Consider the following 13,982-nt stretch of genomic DNA (forward strand, 5'->3'; position numbering starts at 1 on the left):
TTTAGATTTTCCATCCATCAGAAGAAATATGTAAATTAGCTCAAACCGGCCAAATAATCAGATTAAAAACACGTTAACGTACTCAGAGAAAAGAAAAGACCTTCATTTTTAAAACTACATGACGCTCCAAGGATGGATGGAGCACAGGATGTGGCATGTGTGCATGACGTCATTTCTCCATGTACTGTGCGCCATTTTGGAAGAGAGAGAGAAAAAAAAAAAAAAAAAAAAATCACGGATAATTTCCGTGGTCTTTGACAGATCTGGACCCGAGTCTTCACACTGATTGTGGATGTTATCTATTTCCCCGAGCAAGCCGCATTGGTTGATAAGCTACTGGAAGCTGTGTACAGCAAGAGCTGCTACATGAAGCAATGGCGGGTAAGCTACTTTTTTGAAGGGGGGGAGAAGGACCCACCTCACTCGGTGTGTGTGATGGCCTGAATCTGCAACTTAGCGCTGGCAAGCTAAGTGGCTAGTTGTCAAACTGTTGTCACTGTTAGGTGATTTATCTCACCAAAAGGAAACGCAAAATCAGACAGAAACTAACGCGTTTGTTTTCTTGCAGGAGTTGCAGGAGGAAACGATTTTCAGTGGTGTTTCTCTCAAGTGAAAGGAGCGATAGATGAAGATGTTGCGGAAGGTATGTGGCTACACGTTAGCTCGACGGCTAAGGCTAACAGGGGGCAATGATGCTCCCGGATGCTTCACGTCAAAGATGCACGATAGTTAAGATGACCCGACCCGTGTTTAATACGTGACAGCTGTTGTGTGCGGGGTGTAGATCTGGTTCTAGAGTAATTGCACAAACACACATTTCTTTTTTTTTCTTTTTTTGTTTTGCTTTAAATGACTTTGATTGTCGCTGGCTAGCTGTGTGCTAAGTGGTGGCTAGGCTATTAAAGGGGAGCGACCGTGTCCATGACGTCAATGTGCTGCGTCCATAAATTGTCAAGTGACATCACGCTTGTTTTCATTCATTGATTCAGGGTGTAAGTAGATGTGTTGTGAGTGTTTAAGACAAATTGTGTTTGCCAGCAACAAACAACCACTTGACCTCTGACCTGTTTGGTTTAATTTGCTCTGATTTTTGTGTCACTTTTCAGCTGACATAATCTCAACAGTTGAGTTCAACTATTCTGGAGAGTTGCTTGCAACTGGAGATAAAGGAGGCAGAGTAGTGATTTTTCAACATGAACAGGAGGTAAGAATGACATGCACTGATGGATGAGCATCGTGATGATTTATTAATGTGAGAAGGTGCCACTTTGTTGTGGTTTATAGATATATATATGTATATACAGTTTGAGTAATCTCTGTAACCTTTTGTTTTCAGTCTAAGAATCGTCCACACCTGCGCGGGGAGTACAACGTGTATAGCACTTTTCAGAGTCACGAGCCAGAATTTGACTATTTGAAAAGTTTAGAAATTGAGGAAAAAATTAATAAAATACGATGGCTACCCCAACAAAATGCTGCTCACTTTCTACTTTCAACAAATGGTAAGAGGTCATTTTTAATATGCTTTAAAGATCTGGTGATATAAGGAAATTAAACTTCTTTAAGATAACTGTTCTAGAAGTCTTAGTTTAATAACTTACTCATTCATTTTCTTTTTTTTTCTCTCTTTTTTTTTTTAGATAAAACTATCAAATTGTGGAAAATAAGTGAAAGAGATAAACGAGCAGAAGGTTACAATCTGAAAGATGAAGATGGACGACTCAGAGACCCCTTTAGAATCACCTCTTTACGGGTACGTTTGATCATGTGTTTCATATCTTGAGCGAAGAGTTTCGACTTTTATTTATTTTTCAATCTTAAGCGTGCATGTTTTATGTTTCAGGTGCCAGTGCTGATGCCAATGGATCTCATGGTAGAAGCAAGCCCAAGGAGGATCTTTGCAAATGCACACACCTATCACATTAATTCCATTTCTGTAAATAGTGATCATGAAACGTACCTCTCCGCAGACGACCTAAGAATAAATCTATGGCACTTGGAAATCACAGACAGAAGTTTTAGTATCCTTTTTTCTTTATAAGAGCAAAAAGATTAGATATGTGACTTCTAGGCTAATCATCTCTGCATTGTGTAACTATGAAACATAAGCCTGTTAGCTCTTTAACACTTTGTTCCCAGATATTGTAGACATCAAGCCCGCCAACATGGAGGAACTGACAGAAGTAATCACAGCTGCTGAGTGCCATCCACACCAATGCAATGTATTTGTGTACAGCAGTAGCAAAGGCACTATCCGCCTGTGTGACATGCGAGCAGCAGCACTCTGCGATAGGCACTCAAAGTGTAAGTACCCGCACTGTAGTGCTGCAAGATCAGTCAAATCGCTTGATGTTAAATGTATACGATAATATCTCATTGTTGATACTGTAAAGCGTTTCTTTAGTTTAAGGGCAGAAGATGTATGAGAACTTTTGTTTGGACATGGGCATGTTCTTGTTTTTTTTTTTAATCATAAATGAAACTACAGATTCTTTTCTTTGTATATAATACATTTCGATGCTATCCTTTTGGATTCCAAAAAGGTGTATGGTCAGATAGATTTTTTGGAAATAAAAGATATAGAGAATATTTCTCCTTTTTTTTTTTTACCCCCAGTCTTTGAAGAGCCTGAGGACCCAAGCAGCCGATCCTTTTTCTCTGAGATCATCTCCTCCATCTCAGACGTGAAGTTCAGTCACAGCGGACGCTATATGATGACACGTGACTACCTCTCCGTCAAAGTTTGGGACCTCAACATGGAGAACAGGCCAGTGGAGACGTATCAGGTGCATAAACACTTCTTCTTATCATGGGACTTCCAAGTCAAACTTACATTGACCTCAAGCAAGACAGAAAAAGAAAAGGCAAAGCAGTGTTTTTAAATGATCTATATGATTCATGTGACAGCTTAAAGCAGGGATTACAGTAAATCTCTAACATGGGCTGAACAGTTAATCAGGCTTTTCCCTGTAGATAGTCCTCTTGTGCTTATGTGTAACTGTGACATGCAGCTGTACATGTTTATTCCAAACATTCAATTTGGTTAAAATCTACTATGACATAATGTGTTTTCTTGAAGCTAGTTGTGAAATAGTTGGATAAATACACAACAGTATGAAACGTTTTGATTCTTCAGTGAAGGGTACGCAATGTCCACACACAAGTAGCAGCCAATCACAGGTGTTTCTGGTTAACCACTCAATGGGACGGCAATTCTGAACTTACCATTGGAGATAAGTACTCAGGCAAAGTATTGTTTTTGCTGAATGAGCCAAACACCTAAATTCTATCTACAGAGATAGAGTAATGTACAGAGATGTTAGGTGTTATTGAATTGGATATGTCGTCTAAGTGATACATTTTGTTTCAGGTCCATGAATACCTTCGCAGTAAACTCTGCTCTTTGTATGAAAACGACTGCATCTTTGACAAGTTTGAGTGCTGCTGGAATGGCAGTGACAGGTGAGTGTCCTTTTTGCATCTGGCATGTGGTCCGCTTCTTGCATTTAATAGTGTCTTGAAAGCTTTGAGTTCCTGAATATAACTTTGTGTGTGTGTGTGTGTGTATTGATCACTTGTCACATTGTATTGTTTTTTTCTTCCAAGATAGTTTAAAGACAACGTTTATTTTTCTTTCTCCTCCAGTGCCATCATGACCGGCTCCTACAACAACTTCTTCCGAATGTTTGACCGCAACACCAGGCGGGACATCACACTGGAGGCGTCCCGGGAGAGCAGCAAACCACGGGCCACGCTCAAACCACGCAAGGTGTCCACTGGCGGCAAGAGGAAGAAGGATGAGATCAGCGTGGACAGCCTGGACTTCAACAAGAAGATCCTCCACACTGCCTGGCACCCCAAAGATAACGTGATAGCTGTGGCAGCCACCAACAACTTGTACATTTTCCAGGACAAAATCAACTAGAAGATTTCGGGCTCCAGAGGATAGGGCTTTTACCGTACCTGTGTAGTTAAGCCTACTACTTGTCTATCTGTATAAGAAGAAACAGCCTCGTTGTCCTCCTGGTGAAGAATTCGAAAGCACGTGTCTACTTTTTTGCCACAGGAGGTTGATCCATAGGCCTGTTTTATTTTGAGTCTGAGCTTAGGTTGTTTTTGCCTTTGGCACCAGGGCAATCAACATGCCCCCCTGACCCAGAAAGCCCAATTCGGGTCTAATTGATGGAATGGCACTCCCTAGAGGTCAAACTCTTGAACGTTGGTGTTTGTGTTGACATTTTAAGCCTTCATTTCATGATTTAACGACAGAACTCTTGGAAGCCCTTAAAATGACGTCTTGTCAAAGTTGTAACATCATCTTAAAGATTTTTGGGCCCTCTGAAGCAAGGATTAATGGCCAATAAGCCTAACTGTAACATTCCCCTAATGGCCATGTATTCAGGCCAAACTACTGGTGGAAGAGGCCATGAATTTGGAAAGTGGACCTGTTTTCTTTTCTCCCCCTCCCTCCTCTTACTTTCTCCCAGTCAATACGGTGACATAATTTCACTGACTGTATCTACTCAAGTACACCTTGTCATCCACTTAATAAAAGAAACTAAAACTACAGATGTGTTTTTAAATTTAGAAGTATGTATTAAAACATGTTTATTGCTTTGCATGTTTTTATGTTGTAGAGAGGTGGAAAAATGTCCAGTCACACCACTGTCTTTTGAGCAGATCTCGAGCTAACTTGTAATGGAAATAGTACTTGGGGCTACCAGTGTCAGAATCACTGTTGAGACAACCGATAATGTGTTTGTGTCAAGAGATTAATTTCTGAGTTTTTGACCATGTTTTAGGATGAAGGCTGGAAACTACATGGCACAAGATGGGGCCCAGGATAAAGGGAATCTGCAGCCTTAATACCTACTTCTATCAGTGACAGCTACAAGTTATGTCCCCAAACGTTTTACAAACCTCATGTGCATTATTTGTAAATCCTATTTTATAGAGTTATGTCCTCATATACTGCTGCTACATGTGGCTGTCTATGAATATCACAAAGGAGGAAAATTGCACACCATACAGTTTATGAGAGAGTGCCTCCGAGTAATGTATTAAGTAGGAAGTTCAGACAGGCCTCATACATGTGCCCTTATTCATTTGTTAGGGATCTCACCCCCAATTTGAACGCGTACTGCAAATGTGGATCTTAACTCATCTCCGTAGTTGTGAATGCAGAAGTGAAGGTTGACTACACAAAACATATACTGATGACATTAAAACACATAATAATGCATTGTCTTTGTCCATTGAATCCTAACATGGTGGCAATGTATTCACTTGTTTATTATTTTGACCAAAGTTCAATAAAATTTTAATTGTGTTCATCTGCATGTGGTGTGTTCTTTAAAAAAAAAAAAAAAATCTAATTCCACTTCCACTGAACTTTTGTAAATCTTTTATTGTGTGTGTCATGAACAAAATGGACAATATCAGTGATTAACAGGCTAATTGTTTTTTTTTTTATTGTGACAATATTATTTGCACAAATTGCCATAATTAACCAAAGATCCCTTTGTGTGTTTCCTTTATCCATAGCTGATCTTTAAAAAATAAAAGCAACAACTAACGGTACATAATTCAAAATCAAAAGTGGTCACTCATTGCAAACGTAACGATTATGGACATGTTAACAAGTTCCCCAACGTGTAGATTTACGGAGCAGGAAGCAGCAAAACAGTCATCTCCAAGCCAGGCTAAACAAGGAGCAGAGGATGTGTCACTGTGAAGTTCTTTAGGAGTTTTCACAATACAACAGCAACGACATATATCCTGAACTGTCCAAGCTAGTGTGGGTGATGTGGGGTACTCATTCAAAAAAATAAACAATGTCACATTGCCACATCCCCCTGTGATATGCAGAAGGTCCCGTTTTAAGGCATGCCAAAATGGTCACATCAAGGTGACAACGTGTGGAAACACACCCTCTTCTACTCAGTAGGTGTTGTGGGAAGTAAGACGCTTCCCAATATATATCCTGAAAGGAGAGAGACAACAATGTCAAACGAGGTAGTGCTGTATGCAAGACATCAAAAGGAAAAAGAAATAGTTAAGACAATCAGAGATGGTCATGGAAATTACATTTTGTTTCAATCAAAATTCCCTAATCGAGCAATGGATATACTTTTCATACATAAAACAAATGATTTGATACGTGACAAAAAAACTGAGGGATATGAAAACTCGGAAGGTTAAAAAAAAAAAGCCCTGAGCAAACTAAATGGCCGTACTACACATGAAAAGTCATCACATTGAAGCATTTTAGGTTCCCACATGTTTAAACCTGTCACCCAACAATCAGCATCGTTATGTTGTCTTCCATCATGTAGTTTTGTTCTTAAAAATAATTCCTTTTCTGTGCATATAAGATACTCATGGAGAGGATGATACTGGGTTTAGAAATGGCTACAACACTAATGTCAATTAAACTGTTGTCCCCACACTGAGAGTCAAAACACAAGACTGGAATCAATCCTGCTGAAACGGATTGACAGCTGGCTAATAAGACTACCACTCAATTATTCATGGTCTGTTGGTGCAATTAAAGGTCTGTTTGCAGCAGTGGTGTTACGAAAAAGAAGGAAATCAGTTCTCTATCTTTCCGTCTTGTGATTTTGAAATAAAGTGATTTTTTGCTTTCATGCCAGATCTCAGCATGATTTATGATAATAAACATCAATGTTTTGTGGTAAAAAAAAAAAAAAACTTGGGTTTTTCACAGGAAGTGGTATTGTATTTGTAATATGCAATCGTAGTGTTACCAGAGTTAGAAATGTAATTATGTAGCTTACCCTAGTCCAACAGCCAGTATGTGCGAAATGATAAGCGAGGGAAGGAAAAGCTTCAGAAAGTCAGCAGAGAGGACGCCTCCCTTCTTCATGACGCTGGTGTTCCTGATGCTGAGTGAGGTGGTGCGCTTAGGGTACTTCAGCAGGAACTCCCTGCAGAGGAGCACATTAATTTTTCACCGTGTTGAATACATTAAAATGAATGAGTGCAGGTCTAATGTCATACTTACACCTCTGCTCATACAGACATCCTCTTTTTTTCATTCACTATATATAATTACAATCATAAATTGTGACACAAGACAAACAAGGTGAGGCTACCACTTCCCCCTGCTTCTTTGATTCCTAATTAGAAGGAGCTACATACTTTGGGGGACTGTTTTCAGGTCGACTGGACCAGTCCCAGATCCAGTCAGCATTTTTCTTCATCATGTTCTCAACTTCCCGTCTTCTTTCTTGGAAGTCTTCCTCTGACTAGAAACACCAATTTTGGATTTTCAATTACCAATGGTCAGAACATGTACAGCAACAACTTGGCCATTTATGAATTCTACAAACACTTTTCTAAGGAAATGAGCATCTAAACAAATCTACACAGATTCAATTATATATATATTTTTTTATACAAGTCAGTGATTCAAACAAATATACCTGTGAGCTGTTTCCCTCCGAGCCTCTCCACAGTAGAAGGGGGGTTTGTGCTCTCAGTGGGCTGTGTGAAGAACACATAACTTTGGTCACTTATCACTTTAAGTCCACATTCCTGACAAGCTGTATTACACAATGCACACATGCTCAGCTTCCTCTCTTTTTTTCCCCACAAACCTGTTGCACTGAGAGCTTCCTCTGGAGCTGCTTCTTCCTGATTCGTGCTGAGCCTCCAGTAACATTTTCTCCACGTCACACTCCAGGCTGGTCGTGGGGATCTGCTCCTGGCTTCCGTGATGACTGGTGCTTTGAGAGGCAGTGCCACTGAAATGCAGCTCAACCCAGGAACCTAAGATCAAATAAACAGTCTTAAAATGAATAAAATGTCGGTATCCATATTTGATAATACAGAGGCCAGGAGGGAGACTTGAATAAGCAGACACGGGGATTGTTTTTGGCTGGAAGGCATTTGATTTCGCAACATAGCAAATACATAGGTCGACGGGCTGTCCTCTAAGCTATTTATTCACGTTTAAAATATAGAACAATGATTTTGAACATGACTTATCAAGACATTTTAATCTTGGCTTTACATGGGTTAAGCATATGAACGTTAGTTACCTTGTGTTTTTAATACTATCGACTAGCGCTAGCATTTCTATTGGTGAGCTACATGCGGTTTTGTTGGTTACACTTTACCTTGCAAACTCTCGTCCGATGAAATGTCCTTTTGGATAGACATTGTACTGGTAAATGATTGCGGTTCCACTCGTTAAAGCTGTTTTAGATGCCTAAATGTAAGCGAAATGGTGGCGAAATCTCTGTATGCAGCAGGAGCGCCAACTACAACAATAACAATGACGCAATACAGTGTTTATCTTTAACGTGATTGGCTCTGAAACAAGGCACCTCGCGCATGCTCGCACACACAAGCTTCCCGAAATACCAAAATAAACACGAGTGTCAAGAGTCATTCAAGATTTGTTAAGACTTTACTTCTAAAAACAAAAAATAGGCTCTGGTCATGTCTGATTATGTGACATTTTGGTTTAGCCCTATTTATGAATTACTCCAGCAGTTTCAAACACCTGCAGATGGCAGTCATAGCTTACACATTATCCTCTATGAATTGCCTTACTGTAACATAGGTGCTAGATAGATAGATAGATGAATTCTTTATTCATCCCCTGGGGGAAATTCAGGAGTGTCCCATAGCTCACAAGTTAGGAAAAATGGAACATACACCTATATATATGGCAAGCCGTTCAGGAAATTAATATATTGAATGAAACTTTGAATAGATTGAATTGAACTTTGAATATATTGAATGGAACTTTGAATATATTGAATTGAACTTTGAATATATGGAATGGAACTTTGAATATAGTGAATGGAACTTTGAATATATGGAATGGAACTTTGAATATATTGAATGGAACTTTGAATATATTGAATTGAACTTTGAATATATGGAATTGAACTTTGAATATAGTGAATGGAACTTTGAATATATGGAATGGAACTTTGAATATATTGAATGGAACTTTGAATATAGTGAATGGAACTTTGAATATATGGAATTGAACTTTGAATATATTGAATGGAACTTTGAATATAGTGAATGGAACTTTGAATATATTGAATGGAACTTTGAATATATGGAATGGAACTTTGAATATAGTGAATGGAACTTTGAATATATTGAATGGAACTTTGAATATATGGAATGGAACTTTGAATATAGTGAATGGAACTTTGAATATATGGAATGGAACTTTGAATATATTGAATGGAACTTTGAATATATGGAATGGAACTTTGAATATAGTGAATGGAACTTTGAATATATTGAATGAAACTTTGAATATATTGAATGGAACTTTGAATATATGGAATGGAACTTTGAATATAGTGAATGGAACTTCGAATATATGGAATTGAACTTTGAATATATTGAATGGAACTTTGAATATATGGAATTGAACTTTGAATATATTGAATGGAACTTTGAATATAGTGAATGGAACTTTGAATATATGGAATGGAACTTTGAATATATGGAATGGAACTTTGAACATATGGAATGGAACTTTTAATATATGGAATGGAACTTTGAATATAGTGAATGGAACTTTGAGTATATTGAATGAAACTTTGAATATATGGAATGGAACTTTAAATATATTGAATGGAACTTTGAATAGATTGAATTGAACTTTGAATATAGTGAATGGAACTTTGAATATATTGAATTGAACTTTGAATATATTGAATGGAACTTTGAATATATTGAATGGAACTTTGAATATATGGAATGGAACTATGAATATATTGAATGGAACTTTGAATATATTGAATGGAACTTTGAATAGATTGAATTGAACTTTGAATATATTGAATGGAACTTTGAATATATTGAATTGAACTTTGAATATATTGAATGGAACTTTGAATATATTGAATTGAACTTTGAATATATAGAATGGGACATTGAATATATGGAATGGAACTTTGAATATATGGAATGGAACTTTAAATATATTGAATGGAACTTTGAATAGATTGAATTGAACTTTGAATATATTGAATGGAACTTTGAATATATTGAATGGAACTTTGAATATATTGAATGGAACTTTGAATATATGGAATGGAACTTTGAATATATTGAATTGAACTTTGAATATATTGAATGGAACTTTGAATATATTGAATGGAACTTTGAATATATGGAATGGAGCTTTGAATATATGGAATGGAACATTGAATATATGGAATGGAGCTTTGAATATATTGAATTGAACTTTGAATATATTGAATGGAACTTTGAATATATGGAATGGAACTTTGAATATATGGAATGAAACTTTGAATATATTGAATTGAACTTTGAATATATTGAATGGAACTTTGAATATATTGAATGGAACTTTGAATATATGGAATGGAACTTTGAATATATTGAATGGAACTTTGAATATATTGAATGGAACTTTAAATATATTGAATGGAACTTTGAATATATGGAATGGAACTATGAATATATGGAATTGAACTTTGAATATATGGAATGGAACTATGAATATATTGAATTGAATTTTGAATATATGGAATGGAACTTTGAATATATGGAATTGAACTTTGAATATATTGAATGGAACTTTGAATATATTGAATTGAACTTTGAATATATGGAATGGAGCTTTGAATATATTGAATGAAACTTTGAATATATGGAATGAAACTTTGAATATATTGAATTGAACTTTGAATATATGGAATGAAACTTTGAATATATTGAATTGAACTTTGAATATATTGAATGGAACTTTGAATATATTGAATGGAACTTTGAATATATGGAATGGAACTTTGAATATATGGAATGGAACTTTGAATATATGGAATGGAACTTTGAATATATGGAATGGAACTTTGAATATATGGAATGGTACTTCGAATATATTGAATGGAACTTTGAATATATGGAATGGAGCTTTGAATATATGGAATGGAGCTTTGAATATATGGAATGGAACATTGAATATATGGAATGGAGCTTTGAATATATGGAATGGAACTTTGAATATATTGAATGGAACTTTGAATATATGGAATGGAACTTTAAATAGATTGAATTGAACTTTGAATATATTGAATGGAACTTTGAATATATTGAATGGAACTTTGAATAGATTGAATTGAACTTTGAATATATTGAATGGAACTTTGAATATATTGAATGGAACTTTGAATATATGGAATTGAACTTTGAATAGATTGAATTGAACTTTGAATATATTGAATGGAACTTTGAATATATTGAATGGAACTTTGAATAGATTGAATTGAACTTTGAATATATTGAATGGAACTTTGAATATATTGAATGGAACTTTGAATATATGGAATTGAACTTTGAATATATTTAATGGAACTTTGAATATAGTGAATGGAACTTTGAATATATGGAATTGAACTTTGAATATATTGAATGGAACTTTGAATATATGGAATGGAACTTAGAATATATTGAATGGAACTTTGAATATATGGAATGGAACTTTGAATATATGGAATGAAACTTTGAATATACTGAATTGAACTTTGAATATATGGAATGAAACTTTGAATATATTGAATTGAACTTTGAATATATTGAATGGAACTTTGAATATATTGAATGGAACTTTGAATATATGGAATGGAACTTTGAATATATGGAATGGAGCTTTGAATATATGGAATGGTACTTCGAATATATTGAATGGAACTTTGAATATATGGAATGGAGCTTTGAATATATGGAATGGAGCTTTGAATATATGGAATAGAACATTGAATATATGGAATGGAGCTTTGAATATATGGAATGGAACTTTGAATATATTGAATGGAACTTTGAATATATGGAATGGAACTTTAAATAGATTGAATTGAACTTTGAATATATTGAATGGAACTTTGAATATATTGAATGGAACTTTGAATAGATTGAATTGAACTTTGAATATATTGAATGGAACTTTGAATATATTGAATGGAACTTTGAATATATGGAATTGAACTTTGAATAGATTGAATTGAACTTTGAATATATTGAATGGAACTTTGAATATATTGAATGGAACTTTGAATAGATTGAATTGAACTTTGAATATATTGAATGGAACTTTGAATATATTGAATGGAACTTTGAATATATGGAATTGAACTTTGAATATATTTAATGGAACTTTGAATATAGTGAATGGAACTTTGAATATATGGAATTGAACTTTGAATATATTGAATGGAACTTTGAATATATGGAATTGAACTTTGAATATATTGAATGGAACTTTGAATATAGTGAATGGAACTTTGAATATATGGAATTGAACTTTGAATATATTGAATGGAACTTCGAATATATGGAATTGAACTTTGAATATATTGAATGGAACTTTGAATATAGTGAATGGAACTTTGAATATAGTGAATGGAACTTTGAATATATTGAATGGAACTTTGAATATAGTGAATGGAACTTTGAATATATGGAATGGAACTTTGAATATATTGAATGGAACTTTGAATATATGGAATGGAACTTTTAATATATGGAATGGAACTTTGAATATAGCGAATGGAACTTTGAGTATATTGAATGAAACTTTGAATATATTGAATGGAACTTTGAATATATGGAATGAAACTTTGAATGGATTGAATGGAACTTTGAATATATGGAATGAAACTTTGAATAGATTGAATGGAACTTTGAGTATATTGAATGGAACTTTGAATATATTGAATGAAACTTTGAATATATTGAATGGAACTTTGAATATATGGAATGGAACTTAGAATATATTGAATGGAACTTTGAATATATGGAATGAAACTTTGAATATATGGAATGGAACTTTGAATAGATTGAATGGAACTTTGAGTATATTGAATGAAACTTTGAATATATGGAATGGAACTTTGAATATATTGAATGGAACTTTGAATATATGGAATGGAACTTAGAATATATTGAATGGAACTTTGAATATATGGAATGAAACTTTGAATATATGGAATGGAACTTTGAATATATAGAATGGAACTTCGAATATACTGTATGGAATGGAACTTTGAATATATTGAATGGAACTTTGAATATATTGAATGGAACTTTGAATATATTGAATGGAACTTTAAATATATTGAATGGAACTTTGAATATATGGAATGGAACTATGAATATATGGAATTGAACTTTGAATATATGGAATGGAACTATGAATATATTGAATGGAACTTTGAATATATGGAATGGAACTTTAAATAGATTGAATTGAACTTTGAATATATTGAATGGAACTTTGAATATATTGAATGGAACTTTGAATAGATTGAATTGAACTTTGAATATATTGAATGGAACTTTGAATATATTGAATGGAACTTTGAATATATGGAATTGAACTTTGAATAGATTGAATTGAACTTTGAATATATTGAATGGAACTTTGAATATATTGAATGGAACTTTGAATAGATTGAATTGAACTTTGAATATATTGAATGGAACTTTGAATATATTGAATGGAACTTTGAATATATGGAATTGAACTTTGAATATATTTAATGGAACTTTGAATATAGTGAATGGAACTTTGAATATATGGAATTGAACTTTGAATATATTGAATGGAACTTTGAATATAGTGAATGGAACTTTGAATATATGGAATTGAACTTTGAATATATTGAATGGAACTTCGAATATATGGAATTGAACTTTGAATATATTGAATGGAACTTTGAATATAGTGAATGGAACTTTGAATATAGTGAATGGAACTTTGAATATATTGAATGGAACTTTGAATATAGTGAATGGAACTTTGAATATATGGAATGGAACTTTGAATATATTGAATGGAACTTTGAATATATGGAATGGAACTTTGAATATATGGAATGGAACTTTGAATATAGCGAATGGAACTTTGAGTATATTGAATGAAACTTTGAATATATTGAATGGAACTTTGAATATATGGA

The 13,982-nt window shown here is 34.3% G+C and overlaps 2 protein-coding genes across 2 annotated transcripts; one reads left to right on the forward strand and one right to left on the reverse strand.

Moving 5' to 3' along the window:
* The first annotated feature begins 204 nt into the window (after positions 1-204).
* Positions 205-5,329, forward strand: ppp2r2d (protein phosphatase 2, regulatory subunit B, delta). Its single transcript, XM_020655140.3, has 10 exons — positions 205-381; positions 569-643; positions 1,107-1,204; positions 1,337-1,502; positions 1,641-1,753; positions 1,844-2,021; positions 2,140-2,304; positions 2,617-2,786; positions 3,371-3,462; positions 3,646-5,329. Exons 1-10 carry the CDS (start codon positions 375-377, stop codon positions 3,923-3,925), a joined length of 1,344 nt encoding a protein of 447 aa, XP_020510796.1. The 5' UTR covers positions 205-374; the 3' UTR covers positions 3,926-5,329.
* Positions 5,330-5,387: 58 nt separating this feature from the next.
* Positions 5,388-8,303, reverse strand: bnip4 (BCL2 interacting protein 4). The gene is made up of 6 exons (XM_020655141.3): positions 8,142-8,303; positions 7,620-7,791; positions 7,446-7,506; positions 7,162-7,268; positions 6,798-6,947; positions 5,388-5,983 (listed from the first exon to the last, which is right to left on the reverse strand). Exons 1-6 carry the CDS (start codon positions 8,182-8,184, stop codon positions 5,941-5,943), a joined length of 576 nt encoding a protein of 191 aa, XP_020510797.1. The 5' UTR covers positions 8,185-8,303; the 3' UTR covers positions 5,388-5,940.
* Positions 8,304-13,982: the final 5,679 nt, after the last annotated feature.

Source organism: Labrus bergylta, chromosome 10 (genome assembly GCF_963930695.1).
Source record: "Labrus bergylta chromosome 10, fLabBer1.1, whole genome shotgun sequence".
NCBI classification, from domain to species: Eukaryota; Metazoa; Chordata; class Actinopteri; order Labriformes; family Labridae; genus Labrus; species Labrus bergylta.

What these genes read in the sequence shown, in the direction of transcription:
- ppp2r2d (XM_020655140.3), top strand. An exon ending in CTTTCTACTTTCAACAAATG is followed by an intron (nt 1,503 to 1,640) that starts GTAAGAGGTCAT and finishes TTTTTTTTTTAG; the next exon opens with ATAAAACTATCAAATTGTGG. An exon ending in TGCTGGAATGGCAGTGACAG is followed by an intron (nt 3,463 to 3,645) that starts GTGAGTGTCCTT and finishes TTTCTCCTCCAG; the next exon opens with TGCCATCATGACCGGCTCCT.
- bnip4 (XM_020655141.3), bottom strand. Translation starts at nt 8,184, where the DNA reads ATGTCTATCCAAAAGGACATTTCATCGGACGAGAGTTTGCAAG. An exon ending in ATCGGACGAGAGTTTGCAAG is followed by an intron (nt 7,792 to 8,141) that starts GTAAAGTGTAAC and finishes ATTTGATCTTAG; the next exon opens with GTTCCTGGGTTGAGCTGCAT. An exon ending in CCTGAAAACAGTCCCCCAAA is followed by an intron (nt 6,948 to 7,161) that starts GTATGTAGCTCC and finishes GCTCCTCTGCAG; the next exon opens with GGAGTTCCTGCTGAAGTACC.